This window comes from Octopus bimaculoides, chromosome 4 (assembly GCF_001194135.2).
Source record: "Octopus bimaculoides isolate UCB-OBI-ISO-001 chromosome 4, ASM119413v2, whole genome shotgun sequence".
NCBI classification, from domain to species: domain Eukaryota; kingdom Metazoa; phylum Mollusca; class Cephalopoda; order Octopoda; family Octopodidae; genus Octopus; species Octopus bimaculoides.
The window spans coordinates 137,283,178-137,301,244 of record NC_068984.1 but is presented as its reverse complement, the minus strand read 5'-3'; the positions used below and the strand labels follow the sequence as shown (position 1 = coordinate 137,301,244).

Genomic DNA, 18,067 nt, shown 5'->3' with positions numbered 1-18,067 from the left:
ACGTGCCACTGGCATGGAAGCCAGACAGCTGTTCTGGCAATGATCACGCTTGGATGGTGCTCTCAGCGCTCCACTGGCACAGGTGCCAGAGAGAGAGAGAGAGAAATTTAATATTTAGCAAAAGCAACTGAGTGACACTTAAGAGCCGAGAGTTGATGATAACAAAATTCTATCTTAACATAGCTAGAACCGCATTTCAATGACTGGCTCTTCACTTCAAAATCAGGAAAAACTGTAGCCTCCAAGAATTATTGATACAGCATAAAACTCAGCTGAGTCCCATAATAGTATTGTACTCACATCTGGTTTGCTACATACACACAGACATCAAAGAATGCATCCAGAAAAGGTCCACCAGAGTGTTTGCCATGAAGTCCCTCAGACGTCCTCCAGGCCCCTAGTTCACAAGTGTGCTGTTTCCTGGCATTTCTACCACTACTATAATGGCCTCTGCTCCTGAAATCTGGTGGTACTGCATTAGCACTTATGAAAGATCTCAGCCCTTGAGTCATTCTGTTGCTTCTGCTGGATATTGATTTTTTACACACACATACACACACACACACACACACACACACACACACACAAAAGCAAACATAAAAAAAATTTCAGGCAATGCTCAATGATATGTTCTGTTTTGCCTTTTAGTAGCTTCACTGACTTCAGAGAGCCACCCTAATTAAAACAGGTTTATATTTGTCCTGATAGATTAAGAGTTCAGACGGTTTTCATCTGAATCTACATCTCTGGACGAAAATGTATCCTCTCTCTTGGTCAATTCAATAAACACCTTTCTTTCGAAATTGCTTGCTTTGCATCATTTAACGCACATGCATAAACACAGAACCCATCATCATCATTTAACGTCCACTTTCCATGCTAGCATGGGTTAGACGATTTGACTGGGGACTGGCAAAGCGGATGGTTACACCAGACTCCAATCTGATCTGGCAGAGTTTCTACAGCTGGATGCCCTTCCTAATGCCAACCACTCCGAGTGTGTAGTGGGTGCTTTTTACGTGCCACCGGCACAAGGGCCAGTCCGGCAGTACTGGCAACGGCCACGCTCAAATCGTGTTTTTTATGTGCCACCTGCACAGGAGTCAGTCCAATGTTTTGTTCACATGCCACTGTGCCAGTAAGGTGAAGCTGGTAACAATCATGCTCAAATGGTGCTTTTTACGTGCCACCAGCACGGGAACGAGACCACTGCTCTGGCAGTGATCCCGCTCGGATGGTGCTGTTAGCGCTCCACTAACACGGGTGCCAGTCATCAAATTTCGTTCAGTTTCGATCTCACTTGCCCCAACAGGTCTTTGCAAGCTGTTTAGTGTCCAATGAGGGAAGGTTGGCATGGGTTCCAGACTTTCAGAAACATATTCTCATGCTTAAAATTGCTGAAACACGGAATAAACTACCAACATTAATTGTTAGCAGTCAGAGTACTATGTTCTTCAAAACTACCGTTTTTCATGAAATTTACCTACACTGCACCTGATGCCCACCTTTCACCTTTTTTAATGACTCATTCACTGTTCATTTTCTATGTACCGTACATGCACTTTTGGTTACCTTTTCTCATAAGCTGTAGCGCATTTGAGCACTGTATACAATAAAGTTCATTGTTTTATCTGGGGGAAGGTGTGATTATACTAAGAACAAAAGCAGCCTTGAAGCAGGCCCGGAATAGAGAGGGGTATGTCATTAATGAGGTCACAAATGGCAATGGAAGAACAATGACAAACCTAACTGAATGACTGAGTCACCAAACAATTAAGAAATCAATTAGTTGATTGGTTAAATGGTTAACCAATTAATAAATAATACAAGTCAAATAAAACATGTTTATTAATGGCTTAATGTCCCTTGAGAGATATGACATATTAATAATTTGGAAGTGGAGAGGGCCTCAATTGAGATTTTAAATGGCACTGACCTTGGCTTGTCCAACATTAAACTGTTCATCGTTTTTATAGATGACAGGAACACTTGGTCGGCTGGTTCTAATAAAGCAAATTCCTTTTGTTCTTGCTGCCAATTCTATGGCACGTTCACAAGAGACAGCATCACTGGGATAAAAGACGGTGGAACCAGGAATACTACGAAACATTGCAATATCTTCAAGTGCCATCTGTGATGGACCATCTTCACCTGTTCAGAAGAGTGAAAAGGAAACGAAATTAAAGCATTTATATTAAATCTTGTGAACTAAATCTTAGTTGATTAGTTTACAACATCTGTCCCCATCAGTTTTCAAATGAATATTGGCGCTACGTAAAAGGCACCCTTGCTGATACCATGTAAAAAGCACCCACTACACTCTGCATAATGGTTGGCAATAGAAAAGGCATCCTACCATAGAAGACATGCCAAGGCAGACAACTGGAGCCTAGTGAAACTCTTCAGTTTACCAGCTTTTGTCAAACCGTCCAACTCATACCAGCATGGAAAATGGCCATTAAATGATGATGACAAATCCAACAAAAACTGGAGTATTCAATAAAATATTCAAATTTATAAAAGTCCAAATCACTACAAACATCGATAAATAATGAATTAATAACATCAATGTATCTCCCTACCATTCCAGTTTATTCTGCCCAATCTGCAAAAGATCAACATCTCAAAGACAACTATCTTCTTTATTGCTCCGTACATTGTCCAAATTATCCTATTTTGGACATACATATTTCCTTATGGCCAAACATGCTTTTCTAGGAAGACTGAAAATGAACAACACTGCTAGTATGATAGCGATGCTCATTTACAACCATTAAGTGATATCCAGATAAGGATACGAAGTCTTACACACATATTATGGGCTTCTTTCAGTTTCCATTTATTAATTCAACTCATATGGGCTTCTTCCAGTTTCTTATTTCTTTATTGCCCACAAGGGGCTAAACATAGAGGGGACAAACAAGGACAGACAAACGGATTAAGTCGATTATATCGACCCCAGTGCGTAATTGGTATTTATTTAATCGACCCCGAAAGGATGAAAGGCAAAGTCAACCCGGCATGCTAACGTTTCTGCCAGCTCGCCGCTTCTTCCAGTTTCTATTTACCAATTCCACCCATATGAGTATGGAAGAAAACACTTGCCCAAAGTGCCTCAAAGTGGAAGAAAGAGCCCCAATCAATACTGTTATGATATCCCTATCGATACAGTCACTGATACAGTAATAAAATGAAATCAGTCAGATAAAGGAATCTAGTCAGTCAAATAAACATGGACAAAAATAGGGACTTACCAATAGATATGCCAGCATGGGAACCACAGAAATTAGCATTAGTCTGAGAGATTGCTCCCATCCGGATTTGGTCAAAAGCTCTTGAAAGGAAGCAAGCGAATGTGCTAATGAAAGGAATAGCACGATTGCGACAGGCACATCCAATGCCGACACCCACAAGATTCTGTTCAGCAATGTAGCACTCAATAAATCTATCTGGGAAGGCTTTCTGCAAATAACAAAGAAAAAGACATTAAATTAATTGCTACAAAAACCAGGACAAGGAGGAACAAAGGGCAGCAAACGAAAAAGTTTAAGTATCTTGAGACTGTATTCTTTGGGTGATGGGAACCAGGAAGCTGGATTGGGTGCTAGAATTGCAGGTGCTGGAACAGTAATGCATTAGACCCAGAATTTGATCGTCAGGAGAGGAGGAGATGTTGGTAAAAAAAAAAAAAAAAAAAAACCCAAACTTATTATCTTCAATTTAATTTTCATGCTTTTCCTCACCTATGGGTCAGGAATGTTGGATAATGACTAAAAGAGTACAATTCCAACGACAATCTATTTACAATCAAAATAATATTTCCCGTAGCCAGAGATATTCTTCTACAGAAGACTGGAAACGAACAAGTTTGCTCGTATGACAGCGATGCTCATTTATAGCCATCATGAGATGTCAACACAAGGGTACACTCACACACACACACAAAAGGCTTTTCTTCAGGTTTTGTCCACCAAATCCACTCACATGGCTTTGGTCAGCCCAGGGCTTCAGTAGAAGACATTTGCCTAAGGTGCCATACAGTGGGACTGAACCCAAAACTACATGGCTGAGAAACAGGTTTCCTAAGCACACACGGTAAAAACCCTTATATTTTGAAAACTACTTTCAAAGCCAAGACACATGACCAGCCTATGAAAAAATTTCAACCCTTACTTTCTCACAGGACAAGCCCCTGAACAGGAACCATATCAGACAGTTCCTGGGATGTAACTTTCGACTAACAACAACTTTGGTCAGTGATACAAGCCTGAGAAGAGCATTGGGTGTACCATATAGGAGATCCATATCACCTTTGCTCTGAACATGCTAGCAACGTTCTCTGATTTTAAGAGTGCTGAGGCCCACTCACCATAACCGAGTCAAACACACCTGTAAATACATTTTGAACCCACCTAAACCCTTTAGCATTTAACCCAGTGAAATTCAGCCCAAATATTCTACCCATTTTATGTTCCAACTGGGCTAGATCCAACCTCTCACACAGACCCTACAATGTCATTTTAGAAATAAAGAATCACATCATCAAAATTTCGAAGTTTCAAGATAATTCTTGATTCATTCAAAACAATGTGAATAAATAAGTATTGCATTTGACAAACTAAGGGTAAAGAGACCCTTTGGTCATAAATGTCCATGGGACTGCATCTAGAAAGTTCCCCTCCGAGGCACAAGTCCAGGCAAGGTTGTTTATAGAAGACTAACAGTTGCCCATGTATACCAGCCTCCCGTCTCCATGCCGTCAATGTTATCCAAGGGAAAGGCAAAGGGGCTGATACAGCTTTGGTACAAGTGAATCACAACGTATTTCAATAGCTGAGTCAACTGGAGCAACGTGAAAATAAAGTGTCTTGCTCAAGAACACAACATACAGCCTGGTCCAGGAATCGAACTCACAACCTCATGATTGTGAGAATGACACTTCCGTTGAGCCATGCACCCTTCACTTAACTAAGTAATCTGAACCTTAAAAGGTTAAACCTGAAAACCCAATAAAACATTGTACAAATAACAGGATAGATACAATTCATGCATCACCCCTAAATATATTTTGAAGCAGTTACTCGACTGCTACTTTACAATAAAGGGTCAAGGTACCTTGGACTTGAAATCCTTGAAAATATGTAAATACATAAGTAGCCAGGCGCAGGAGTGGCTGTGTGGTAAGTAACTTGCTTCCCAACTACATGATCCCAGGTTCAGTCCCACTGTGTGGCACCTTGAGCACGTGTCTTCTGCTATAGCCTAGGGCCGACCAAAGCCTTGTGAGTGGATTTGGTAGACGGAAACTGAAAGAAGCCCATCTCATGTGTGTGTGTGTTTGTGTGTCCGACAACCGATGCTGGTGTGTTTGTGTCCCCATAACTTAGCGGTTTGGCAAAAAAGACTGATGGAATAAGTACTGGGCTTAGAAAGAATACATTCTGCGGTCGATTTGCTCGACTATAAAGGTGGTGCTCAAGCATAGCCGCAGTCAATGTATATGTGTGTGTGTGTCTGTGTTCTCACAACATCGCTTGACAACCAATATTCGTTTGCTTACATAACCGTAATCTAGCGGTTCAGCAAAAGTGACCAATAGAATAAGTACTAGGCTTACAGAGATTAAGTCCTGGGATCGACTAAAGGTGGTGCTCCAGTATGGCCATAGTCAAATGACTGAAACAAATGAAAGAATAAAAGAACATGTTTTATTTTTGTTTGGATATTTACCATGAAAGTCTGGGAGAAAGTTGAGTTCTTTGTGTCTCCATCCATGGCCACCACATATTTGCAGCTTTTGCCTATCTTCACCAGTGCCGTACCATAAGCTGCTCGGGTGGCAACCTAGAAGAAAAGAGAAAGCAAAGAAAAGAGGTCAAGAAAATGAATGAAGTATTTCAACATTATCAACTTGGCATTATCATCATCATCATCATCGTTTAATGTCCGCTTTCCATGCTGGCATGGGTTGGACGATTTGACTGAGGACTGGCGAACCAGATGGCTACACCAGGCTCCAATCTGATTTGGCAGAGTTTCTACAGCTGGATGCCCTTCCTAACGCAAACCACTCCGAGAGTGTACTGAATGCTTTTACGTGCCACCGGCACGAAGGCCAGTCAGACAGTACTGGCAACGGCCACGCTCAAAATGGTGTTTTTTACATACCACATGCACAGGAATATGAATGGTTAATTGATATATGAATGGGTAATTGAAAACTGGTGCTTTACTGGTTGCAATGATAAGGTTGATCCAATCAACGGAACAACCTGCTCGTGAAATTAACGTGCAAGTAGCTGAGCACTCCACAGGTACGTGTACCCATAACGTAGTTCTCAAGGAGATTCAGCGTGATACAGAATGTGATAAGGCTGGTCTCTTTGAAATACCGTAAATCCTCGAGTATAGTCTGCCCTTGAGTATAATACGCAGGGGATTTTTAGGGGGCTGTACCTCTGAAAAACCTAAACCTTAGCTTAAGGTACCTCTGAAAAATAAGTACTAGGCTTACAAAGAATAAATCCTGGGTAGATTTGCTCAAATAAAAGGCGGTGCTCCAGCATGGCCGCAGTCAAATGACTGAAACAAATAAAAGAGTATCATGCCACCTGCACTAATAAGGTTGCTGTGCAGCTTGTAAATCTATGAAACCCGAGGAGAGGGGCTTTGAGGGTTAAGGTACAAGAGAAGTGGGTGTGAGGTAGAGCAGGTTCTTGTAGGGAAGCTACATAGGTTACTCACATTTAGGGGAAAGGGTTGACAAATGAGTAAATAGTAGCTGCAAAGAAATGAATGATGATGAAGCCAGCAGGTGGCACCTCAAGTTTAAGGGACATGTAGAAGGAGAGGAGACAGAAGTGGATGGGGTTTGCAAGAATTAAGGAGTGGACGTTTCCATTAAGCACAAACTTGAAGTACAGGGTTTCTAAATGAATAAAAAAAATTGATATCAATTATGAAAAACGAAAATTCAATGGTCTTACTTGTTGGCCTAATTCATATGCTGGAAGTTCAGACAGTTTGACCTGGGACAAGTCAGTCTCAGGAATAGTTTTCTCCGGAGACTTTATGGTCAGCTGATGAGGCCCAGGATTGTTCAGCAAATTCTTCAAATGTGTTAAAGCACCCTCACTATTCTTAGTCAATGGTTTACCGTGCCAGTTCTCCAGATCTTCAACACCTAATTAGGAAAACAGTAAATTAAAATAAAGCTACCCTTATTAATTAAAATGGAAAGATTAGGCTCACAGATTAGTAGCAATGTATAAATAACTTGTCATTTGTCCCCATTACGCTACTTGGAATTCATTGTACTCTGGTATAGGAGATTATTGTATAAGATTAGCTTGAAGTACATAGACTTTTGTTCCATACTGGTAAGGGCTGGACAAGCCTCTACATACCATCCAATGTTTGTAAAACCCCTCCACAATGTTATTAATAATATCCTTTCTATTATAGGCACAAGGCCTAAAATTTGAGGAGAGGGGACTAGTCGATTACATCGACCCCAGTGATTCACTGAAACTTAATTTATTGACCCTAAAAGGATGAAAGGAAAAGTCAACCTCGCTGGAATTTAAACCCAGAACGTAGCAATGGGAGAAATACCACTAAGCGTTTCGTCCAGCATGCTAACGATTCTTATTTCTTTATTGCCCACAAGGGGCTACACAAAGAGAGGACAAACAAGGACAGACAAATGGGTTAAGTTGATTACATCGACCCCAGTGCATAACTTGTACTTAATTTATTGACCCCGAAAGGATGAAAGGCAAAGTCAACCTCAGCAGAATTTGAACTCAGATCGTAGTGGCAGACGAAATACCAGTAAGCATTCCGCCCGGCGTGCTAACGTTTCTGCCAGCTCGCCACCTTACAATTTGTAAATCCTTTCTACTACAGGTACAAGGCCTGAAATTTGAGGGGAGGGGTCTAATCAATTACATCGACCCCAGGATTCACTGGAACTTAATTCATCGACTCCAAAAGGATGAAAGGCAAAGTCGACCTTGCAGGAATTTGAACTCAGATCTTAGCCTTTTGTTCAGCGTGCCAACGATTCTGCCAGGTCGCCACCTTAAATGTCATTAGTAATATCATTGAATCTGTTATGAAGTACAACTTACCAGGAATGTATTTGCCCTTTAACGTCTTAGCAACTATGCAGGTCGGTTTACCCTCAACTAATGAAGCCTGGTGGAAAACCTTGCACAGGGAATCAACATCATGGCCATCAGTGATACAAGTATTCCAGCTGAAAAATATTAATATGTATTATGTTGGTAACGAAGAATATTGAGAAGAATTCATTTTCGGTAAAAGAACAGTTATGTTTTATACATACCCAAATGCTTCACATCGTTTTTTATACACTTCTACATCATGCTGCAATGGTGTAGGATCACTCTGGCCCAATCGGTTGACATCCAGAATGGCAACTAAGTTATCCAGCTTGTAGTAGCTAGCAAATGCCATGGCTTCCCAAATAGAACCTTCTGCACTCTCACCATCTCCAATCAAACAGTAGACGCGATAACTACAAATAGAAAAATTTCAGAATATACCCAATGCATCTAATAATATTTTACATAGAATGAAAATTGAAGATTATTCAGAAATATTAAAAACTATAGACATAATGATAAACTAAATTTTTTCATTACAATAAAAAATTACATAGAAAATTACAGGAACAGGTGTGGTTAATAAGTCTGCTTCCCAATCACATGGTTTCAGGTTCAGTTCCAATGCATGACATCTTCGATAATTGTTTCCTTCACAGAGGCAATGACAGGAGACCAAGACCTTTGGGGACATGCTCTGATTGAGAAGACCCAGCAACTAAAGTGAGATTGCAGCCATGCATGTCCAGCCCAGTTAAGATATGATATGCTTGAGAAGACATGTTGAGTCGAGTAAAACCAATATCGTAGCTGTGACCAGTGACCCTTGTGACTGGCTCCCGTGCCAGTGGCACATAAAAAGCACCATCCGAACAAGATCGATGCCAGTACCCCAATTAGCTCCAGTGCTGGTGGCATGTAAAAAGTACCCACTACACTCAGAGTGATTGCCATTAGGAAGGGCATCCAGCTGTAGGAACATTGCCAGATCAAAAAATGGAGCCTGGTGCAGCCACTGGCTCCCCAAACCTGTGAAACCGTCCAACCCATGCCAGCATGAAAAACGGACATTAAACGATGATGATGATAATTACTTCCAGGCAACTGAAAGAAGCTCATCGTGTGTGTGTGTGTGTGTGTGTGTGTGTGTGTGTGTCTTGTCTGGACACTACTTGTAAATGACGACCATTTATTTCCAATATTCTGCAAAAACAGGTTTGGCATCAAAGGAATAACAGCTTACTTGGAAACAGACAAGGGTTGACAACAAGCAGGGGCATCCGGCCATATAAAATCTGTCTGACCCATCCAAACATAGAAAAATGGATATTATGATGAAGATAATGATAGTCATGTAATTAATTAGATCATTGTACAACCACGTGTTTCCAAATTCCATCTCACTGCAAAATTGCTTCTGTCAAATGATTCTTTACCAGTCTCAGACTGGCTATGGTCTTGTGAATGGAATAATGCAATTTGCTACACAAACTGTGCAAAAGCCAGGGTGTGTGTGTGTGTGTGCGCACGTGCATGCATGCACGTGTGTGTATGTAGAGAGAGAGAATTAAGAAGTCTAAAGCTGCAAACTAAAAAAATATTTCACTTTTCTATTTGGTTTGCAAGATTCTTTATGTGAATTCGTGTGTTGAAGCATATTTTGTTGAGTCTGGAGAGAGTCGTTCTCTTTTAGTGCCTTATTACTTAACACACACACTGGCTCAATTTCCACTCATTTACTTATTTATTTGTCTAAAATTTTCATTGTGCCTTGCAGACTATTGAAGAGGTTGCAAGACACAAGGGAAATTTTAGAAAAAATAAATAAGTAAATGAGTGGAAATCGAACCAGCGTGTGTGTTAAGTAATAACACACTAAAAGAGAATGACTCTCCCCAGACACAATAAAAAAAACTATACAAGGTGTCCACAAAGTTTGGGTACATGAGGATTAATACATACTTTAAGAAATTATTATTTCTTATATTTAATTGTTTATGTTACGATTTTATTTACTCCATGTACCCAGACTTTGTGGACACCCTGTATATACTTTGAGTAAATTATAGCCCTTTGCTCCTGGTTACTTCCTTTTACGCTTATGTCAACTGTCCTTCCAATGTCAATAAAATAATCACAGTGGTGGATTATCAACTTAAAAGAAAGAAAATAAGTACTGGGATCGATCCCTTCAACTAAAACCTTCTCTGTGGTGCCCCAGCATGGCCACAGTCTAATGACAGAAACAAGGAAAAGATGGAAAAAAAAAAATGAGGTTAAATAAAGACTGCTGTATAAAAAGTGAAAGAAGGACCATACTTACTCAGCCTTGTCAAAATATTTGCCAGTGTATGCCATTCCAGCAGCAATGCTCAAACCTTGTCCAAGAGAGCCTGTTCCAACATCAATGAAATTCAGACGCTACAACAGATAAAAAAGGAACAATTCTTAAAATCCATACAACCAAGTTTTTTGTTAAACAATATTCCTTCTGCTTAGGGCAGCGAGCTGGCAGAAACGTTAGCACACTGGGAGAAATACTTAGCGGTATTTCGTCTGCCCGTTATGTTCTAAGTTCAAATTCCACCAAGGTCGACTTTGCCTTTCATCCGTTCACAGTTTTCTCACCATCCCTTGTCTCTCAATTATATACACTATTAAACAATACATTAACTTTAATATCAAGATTATTGTTCTAGAAAAAGTTTATGAAGCAAAAAAGAAAAAAATTAGAACTCTTGTACATAAGATTATGATGAATATATTTTGCAATTCTAACTGTCTCTTTGTCACTCTCGCTTTACATCCTCTGACTCCAGTTTCCCTCCTCAAATGCCCCTATCCCTCTCATAATTCCTTTTCTTGTAAGTTACTTGGTTACCCTGGCAGTGCTGGTGCCACGTTAAAAGCATCCAGTCCACACTGCAATGTGGTTGGCATTTGGAAGAGCATCCAGCTGTAAAAATAATGCCAAAACTAACCTCGCCTCTGCTAGTGCCATGTAAAAAGCACAGAGTCCACTCAGCAGGGTGGTTGGTGTTAGGAAGAGCATTCAGCTGTAAAATCCCTGCCAAAACAGACACAGTAGCCTGGGGTAGTTTTTCTACCTGGCTAGCTCCTGTCAACCGTCCTACCCATGCATGCATGGAAAATGGACATTCAGTGATGATGATGATGAACACTGCTGCAGACAAAGTACAGACAAACCAACCAAACAGTAAGAATTTCTCTCTAGAACCTTTCCTCTTTGTCGTGACAGTGGACAACATCTTAGGGCTGGACCCCAGCCAAAACAAAACAGAAGTGATTTCATATATGCTGATAATCTGGCTTCAGCTACAGCTGATCAGCTCTACATACATCATTAGGCTACATCTTGGACCCCCATCAGAGGTTTTGCTTATAAACATGTAAAAAAGTTTTAACTTACCGGTGTGGGATGGCCTTCCAGATCACTTGTAATTTTACGCAAATTCAACAAGTCCTCCGTAGGGAAAAGTCCAGCCTCTGCCCAAGCAGCATACAAAATGGGAGCGGCATGACCCTGATAATAATTTTATAAGCACACTTAATACAAGCAACGACTGATCATTTTTTGTTTTATTCTTTTTTTCTGTTTAATTTAAACGTTTTTTAATTATAAATTGAAATAAACCCCATCTTTGCCCAAATCATCTAATCAAATCATCTTCCCATCATTGGAAGCTTTCTAAATAACCTGTTTTCCAGTCTCTTGGGTACAACTCAGAACTACATGGGTCCACTTGTCTGTGAACCTTGCAAAATGTGGTACCAGCCCAGTAGAATTGGTGCTTCTGGTATTCTGCAATTATGTTCACTTCATTCCGTTCTCAAAGTACCTCATTTTGAATATGTCGTCATACTCTCGCTTTTACTTGTTTCAGTCATTTGACTGCGGCCATGCTGGAGCACCATCTTTAGTCGGGCAAATCGACCCCAGGACTTATTCTTTGGAAGCCTAGTCCTTATTCTATCGGTCTCTTTTTGCCGAACTGCTAATTTACGGGGACATAAACACACCAACATCGGTTGTCAAGCGATGGTGGGGGGACAAACACAGACACACAAACATATACATATATACGACGGGCTTCTTTCATTTTCGTCTACCAAATCCACTCAAGGCTTTGGTCAGCCCGAGGCTAAAGTAGAAGGCACTTGCCCAAGGTGCCACGCAGTTGGACTGAACCAGGAACCATGTGGTTGGTAAGCAAGCTACTTACCACACAGCCACTCAAGCGCCTATGGATATTCTTATCATAAATCTTTCCATAGCCCCTTGCATCATAACCAACTGATGCTCCTCTTTTTTCGTAGTAGCTCGAGTCTCACTTGTGTATAAGAGGAGAAATAATTCTTTAAAAATCCATTTCATCTTCAACAATTTCATGATTCATATTTCTAATACGATGCATCGTCTTGTTTCAATTTTGAAAATAAAGAAATTATATAAACTCATCAAAGCTAATCCAGCTTCCCTCAATAATTCAGTTGATATTTTGGAACATCTTAATGGAAGATTCTTTTCTAAAACTATGGTGGAGCATTTTAATGAGTGGTCTTTGGTATCAAAGAACACCAGGTAGGCATGGATAAACAAATTGTCTGAAATGTTTTACACAAAAAAGCTTTGAATACGGCTCGTTAGAACTAATTAACACTGCACTTTTTAGAAAAATCATGGAAGAAAAACATACTCAGTGGCAGTCAGTCACAAGATTTAATTATTGTGCCATCCTTTATATAAAAGTTATCACCATAGATTTTCCGATATTAACCTCAGCATCATTAATTACTACCACATTTGCACACTTGTCTGGGGTAGAGGAGTCTTTCCTAGCACAGCACCTAACCGTTTGTTGCGATCCTTTGACACCACATAAAAAACACCCAGGCTGGTACTGCATAAACAGCATCCTTGGCATTAGGAAGGGCATCCGGTAGTAAAAACCATGCCAAAAACAAACAATAGAACCAGGTGCAGTTCCTGACATGCCAGCTCTTGTCAAACTCTCCAACCCAAACCAGCAAGGAAAGCAGACTGGTTTGAATAGAAGAGAGTCTTGTAGCATGTTAGCAAACCCTCTACAATGTTGTCAATTTAAATGCTACATTTTATAATTAATCAGAAGTATCCATACATTGACAATTATTTGGCTTCAGGGTATTAGAAATGATTGTGTTCAGTGAAATTGTCCCACTTATGATAAATCAAGTAATTAATTAAAATTTTAAAAAATACAACAAAAAAAAAAAAGTTAAATTTTTAATTACTTTTGAGAGGATAAATCTGTCGTTTGAAGCTCCTCGTGGATTCTTGATGTCATACTTCATAGTATGGAAGAACAAAACGGACATAATTTCTGCTGCTGAACTGCATGATGAAGGATGGCTAAAAAAAAAAATGTAAAAAAATAAAAACATTCTTAAACCTTGTGGTACAAAAACAAAACAAAAAAGATGGGTAAAACAGAGATAGTGAATATATAGGAAACGATTTTGGTTGGAGATCACCCCTACCCCTCTTCAACTGGTGATTCATCAACCCTGAAAGGATAAAAAGCAAAGTTGACCTCGGTGGAATTTGAACTCAGAACATAAAGACAGACATAAATAAAGCTGCTAAGCATTGTGCATGGCATGCTAATGGTTCCGCCAACTCAGTGCCTTAATTCTTTGCATTAATGTTATTCAACAGGATGTGTAACTCAAAAGATCAGGGAGTCTTCTCCAGGTGGAGCCAGTTTTAAAGAGGTCACAGCTTTCGTTCTACGGACATTTGGTTAGAATCTCACAGGAAAGAATCATAAAATGGCTTCACCAATCTAAGTGAATCAGCAGGAAACCTAAGAGTAGGCCAAGAACAAGAAGGGTTGGTTAATATGCATAGTCTTAGGTGGACATGTTTGTGAATCCAACCAGCATGTTTAATGATGGCTGATTTTGATAGGACCCTATGGAGGAGGTACCTAATGACCCTACCCCCAAGTTCCTCCCAGGAATAGTGAGTGGAGAAAATGGACAGACAGACAGACAGAGACTGTCAAACAGAGACAGACAGACAGACAGTCAAACAGACAAACAGTCAGTCAGACAGACAGATAGATAACCCACACTAATATGGAAGGAAAAGAGAAATATAAGTTCATAGGCGTGGCTATGTGGTAAGAAGCTTGTTTCCCAATCACATGGTTTTGGGTTCAGTCCCACTCCATGGCACCTTGGGCCAACCGAAGCCTTGTGAGTGGATTTGATGGATGGAATCTGAAAGAAGCCCATGTGTGTGTGTGTGTGTGTGTGTGTGTGAGTGAGTGAGAGAGACAGTATGTGTAAGTGTGAGAGAGTGAGTGAGAGATAGAGTGTGTGTGTGTGTGTTCACCCCCACCCCCACCCACTTAACCAGTGTTGGTTTGTTGACATCCTGGTAACTTAGCAGTTCAGCAAAAGGGACTAATAGAATAAATACCAGGCTTTTAAAAAAATGGTATATGTTTGGTGGGGGGGTTCAATCTGTTCAACTAAAAACCGTTTGAGGTGATGCTCCAACATGGCCGTAGTCAAATGACTGAAACAAGTAAAAGGTAAAAAATATGGAACGCAAGAAGCACCAGTTTTAATTAATGGCTGAATTAAAAATACAAAACAAAAAAAAAGGAAAAAATGAAAAACAATGCAAAAATTGTAACATTAAAGTGTTTCAAATATAAAAACATGGTAAACAATTACATTCAACAAATGAGAAATGATAAGACTAATTAGAACAGCCTCATTCATTAAGCCACCATTCACAACTTAATTGCATTTTACAAAATGTCCCACTGAATGTTTTTTTTCTCCAAAAAAGTACAATAAATGACGTAATTACTGAATACCTCACAAGGTCATATAAACACTTTTTTTTTCTATTGCAGTACCATGTTCAGCCAAGTTAAATACCATGATAGGTCTGTTTGGTTTGGCTTTGTCTTTTTTCTTTTGCATTAGATAACCAAAGGCATGTACAGCAGTGCAGTGAAAATGTCTTCAACACCAAGAATTTATTTTATTACACATCCACACACACACACACACACACAAAAGAAAAAATGCAGGCAAATGATTGTGTGGGAGTGGCTATGTGGTAAGTAGCTTGCTTACAAACCACAGAGTTCCGGGTTCGTTCCCACTGCATGGCACCTTGGGCAAGTGACTTCTACTATAGCCTCAGGCCGACCAAAGCCTCTTGAGTGGATTTGGTAAATGGAAAATGAAAGAAGCCTGTCGAATATATGTATATGTATATATGTATATATATACTTCATTTATATATATATATATATATATATATATATGTGTGTGTGTATGTTTGTGTGTCTGTGTTTGTCCTCCCACCATCGCTTGAAAACCGATGCTGGTTGTTAAGCATCCCGTACCTTAGTTAGGCATCGGAGTGGCTGTGTGGTAAGAAGCTTGCTTCCCAACCACATGCTTCCAGGTTCAGTCCCACTGTGTGTGTAGCACCTTGGGTAAGTATTTTTCTACTATAATAACCTTGGGCTGACCAAAGCCTTGTGAGTGGATTTGGTAGACAGAAACTGAAAGAAGCCTGTCATGTATATATATGCATGTATGTGCAAGTGGCACATAAAAAGCACCCACTACACTCTCAGTGGTTGGCATTAGGAAGGGCATCCAGCTGTAGAAACTCTGCCAGATCAGATTGGAGTCTGGTGTAGCCATCCGGTTCGCCAGTCCCCAGACAAATCATCCAACCCATGCTCGCATGGAAAGTGGACGTTAAACGATGATGATGATGATATTTGTGTGTCTGTGTTTGTCTCCCAGCACACATACATACAATCGCTTGACAGCCGATGTTAGTGCGTTTACAACCCCCGTAACTTAGCAGTTCAGCAAAAAGAGACCGACAGAATAAGTACTAGCCTTACAAAAGAACAAGTCCTGGGGTTGATTTGTTCGACTAAAGGCGGTGCTCCAGCATGGCTGCAGTCAAACGACTGAAGCGAGTAAAATAAAAGAATGTATACTGATGACACTTCCACCCCCATATTCTCTCTTAACGAACAAACAAATCCAGATAAACATCTCCCAGTTGTACAAACAAGAATGACAAACACAAAAACGATTATCAATTACTGACCTAAAAAAAAAACATTACATAAAATAGCTGTGACCTACAGACACATGACTAAGGAAAAATTGCTGGTCATTTTCACATGTCTGAAACACCAATACAACCTTCCCTTACAAGTACAACTTGGTAGCATGGCCCCATGATTTTGCTCATTGTTTGATCCTCTAGTATTCAAATTTTTCTATCAAATCTAATGCATTTTTATTACCTCCGCCTTTGTTAAGTCAAGTTCGTTTGTTTGTTTGTTTGTTCGTGGACAAGGTATCTCAAGAACCGCTAGATGGATTCGGATGAAACTTTCAGGGATATTTGGCCTCCTGACTGGCACAAACTGATTAGATTTTGGGATCGATCAGGTACCGGACATGGATTCTGGATTATTTTCCGGTTTTTTTAATTTAATCTTTGAGAGCAGTCAGGTTCATTTTTAGTAATCTCGCTTGTGAGAACACTCGAGTTTATTTCAGATATTCTCGTTTTAAAAATCATTTCTAGCTAATCATTGAGAGGACGTTGGTGATGCCTTGACAGAGGTTTGCGCTGGCAGTCAATAAGTTTCATCCAAATCCATCCAGCAGTTCTTGAGATATCTCTGTCCATGGACAAAGAAACAAACAAACATTACTGAAAACAATACCTCCGCTTTCGCTAAGATGGAGGTAATAAATAAGTATTACATTTGACAGGGTTATCTGAATGCTAAAGAGGTTCAGTTTCCGTCTACTAAATCCACTCACAGGCTTTGGTCAGCCTAAGGCTATAGCAGAAGAGGTGCCACACAGTGGGACTGAATCCAGAACTATGTGGTTGGGAAGCAAGCTTCTTATCACACAACCACAATGGGCTTCTTTCAGTTTCCATCCACCAAATCCACTGACAAAGCTTTGGTCAGCTTGATGCTATAGAAGATTACATTCGCTCAAAGTACCACAACAGTGGAACTGAACTCAAGACCACATGGTTGGGAAGCAACCTTCTCAAAACCATACAGCCACACATTAATGTGTATAATTTTCTCCCCTACTTCAACCCCACCCCAAGAAATACACCCTCCTCCATACTTGAAAAATGAGCTTTCCCCTGCTAACATCAAGACTTCTCTCATTACCTCCCCTCACACTACTACACCTGCATTATGTAAATGTCTTCATTTGCATAAGAGCATTCCTTTAGGTTATGTTTATACATACATTTGTTTATGCATGTATGTATATATAGATGTTTGTACACAGATTTGCTTATACTCAAAGGTGTGTAGTTTATGCTTATACTAAGCCAGAAGTGGGTACACCCTCTACTAATATCAATTTAAAGCTTACCTCAATTTCATTTGTAAATATAATATACAGGCTGGCCCGAAAGTAGGTTTACAGTTATTCAATTATCTTTGTTGCATTCATATATTAATAGTTTAGATCTTAATTATAAAAAAAATATGAAACTATTATTCTATGTTAATTTAGTTAATTTTGTCAAGCTTTCTTTTCAGTTTGTAAGATAGAAATTTAAATGTAATTAAATGTTTTAAAAGAAATTTTAAGTGCCTGCATGATAACTGTAAACCTACTTTTGGGCCACCCTGTATATATGTGTGTGTGTGTGTATATATATATATATATATATATACAAAGCTGTGTAAGGGAGTGCCACTCCCTAACAGTGGAGGGAACCTGTGGAAGAGGTAGACCCAGGAAGACATGGGATGAGGTGGTGAAGCATGACTTTTGAATACTGGGCCTCACAGAGGCAATGGTAGGAGACTAGGACCTTTAGAGATATGCTG

At 39.8% G+C, this 18,067-nt stretch overlaps 1 protein-coding gene across 1 annotated transcript in view; it reads right to left on the bottom strand.

Annotated features, from left to right (window-relative positions):
- LOC106868225 (transketolase) overlaps positions 1-18,067 on the bottom strand; it is a 102,785-nt gene that overhangs the window by 72,335 nt on the left and 12,383 nt on the right. Inside the window, exons 2-10 of the mRNA XM_052967517.1 lie at positions 13,425-13,542; positions 11,560-11,673; positions 10,453-10,550; positions 8,351-8,542; positions 8,133-8,260; positions 6,987-7,183; positions 5,731-5,844; positions 3,255-3,462; positions 1,937-2,151 (exon numbers count right to left, since the gene is read on the bottom strand). Coding sequence (XP_052823477.1) covers positions 1,937-2,151; positions 3,255-3,462; positions 5,731-5,844; positions 6,987-7,183; positions 8,133-8,260; positions 8,351-8,542; positions 10,453-10,550; positions 11,560-11,673; positions 13,425-13,542 — 1,384 coding nt within the window. The remainder of the gene's footprint in view (positions 1-1,936; positions 2,152-3,254; positions 3,463-5,730; positions 5,845-6,986; positions 7,184-8,132; positions 8,261-8,350; positions 8,543-10,452; positions 10,551-11,559; positions 11,674-13,424; positions 13,543-18,067) is intronic.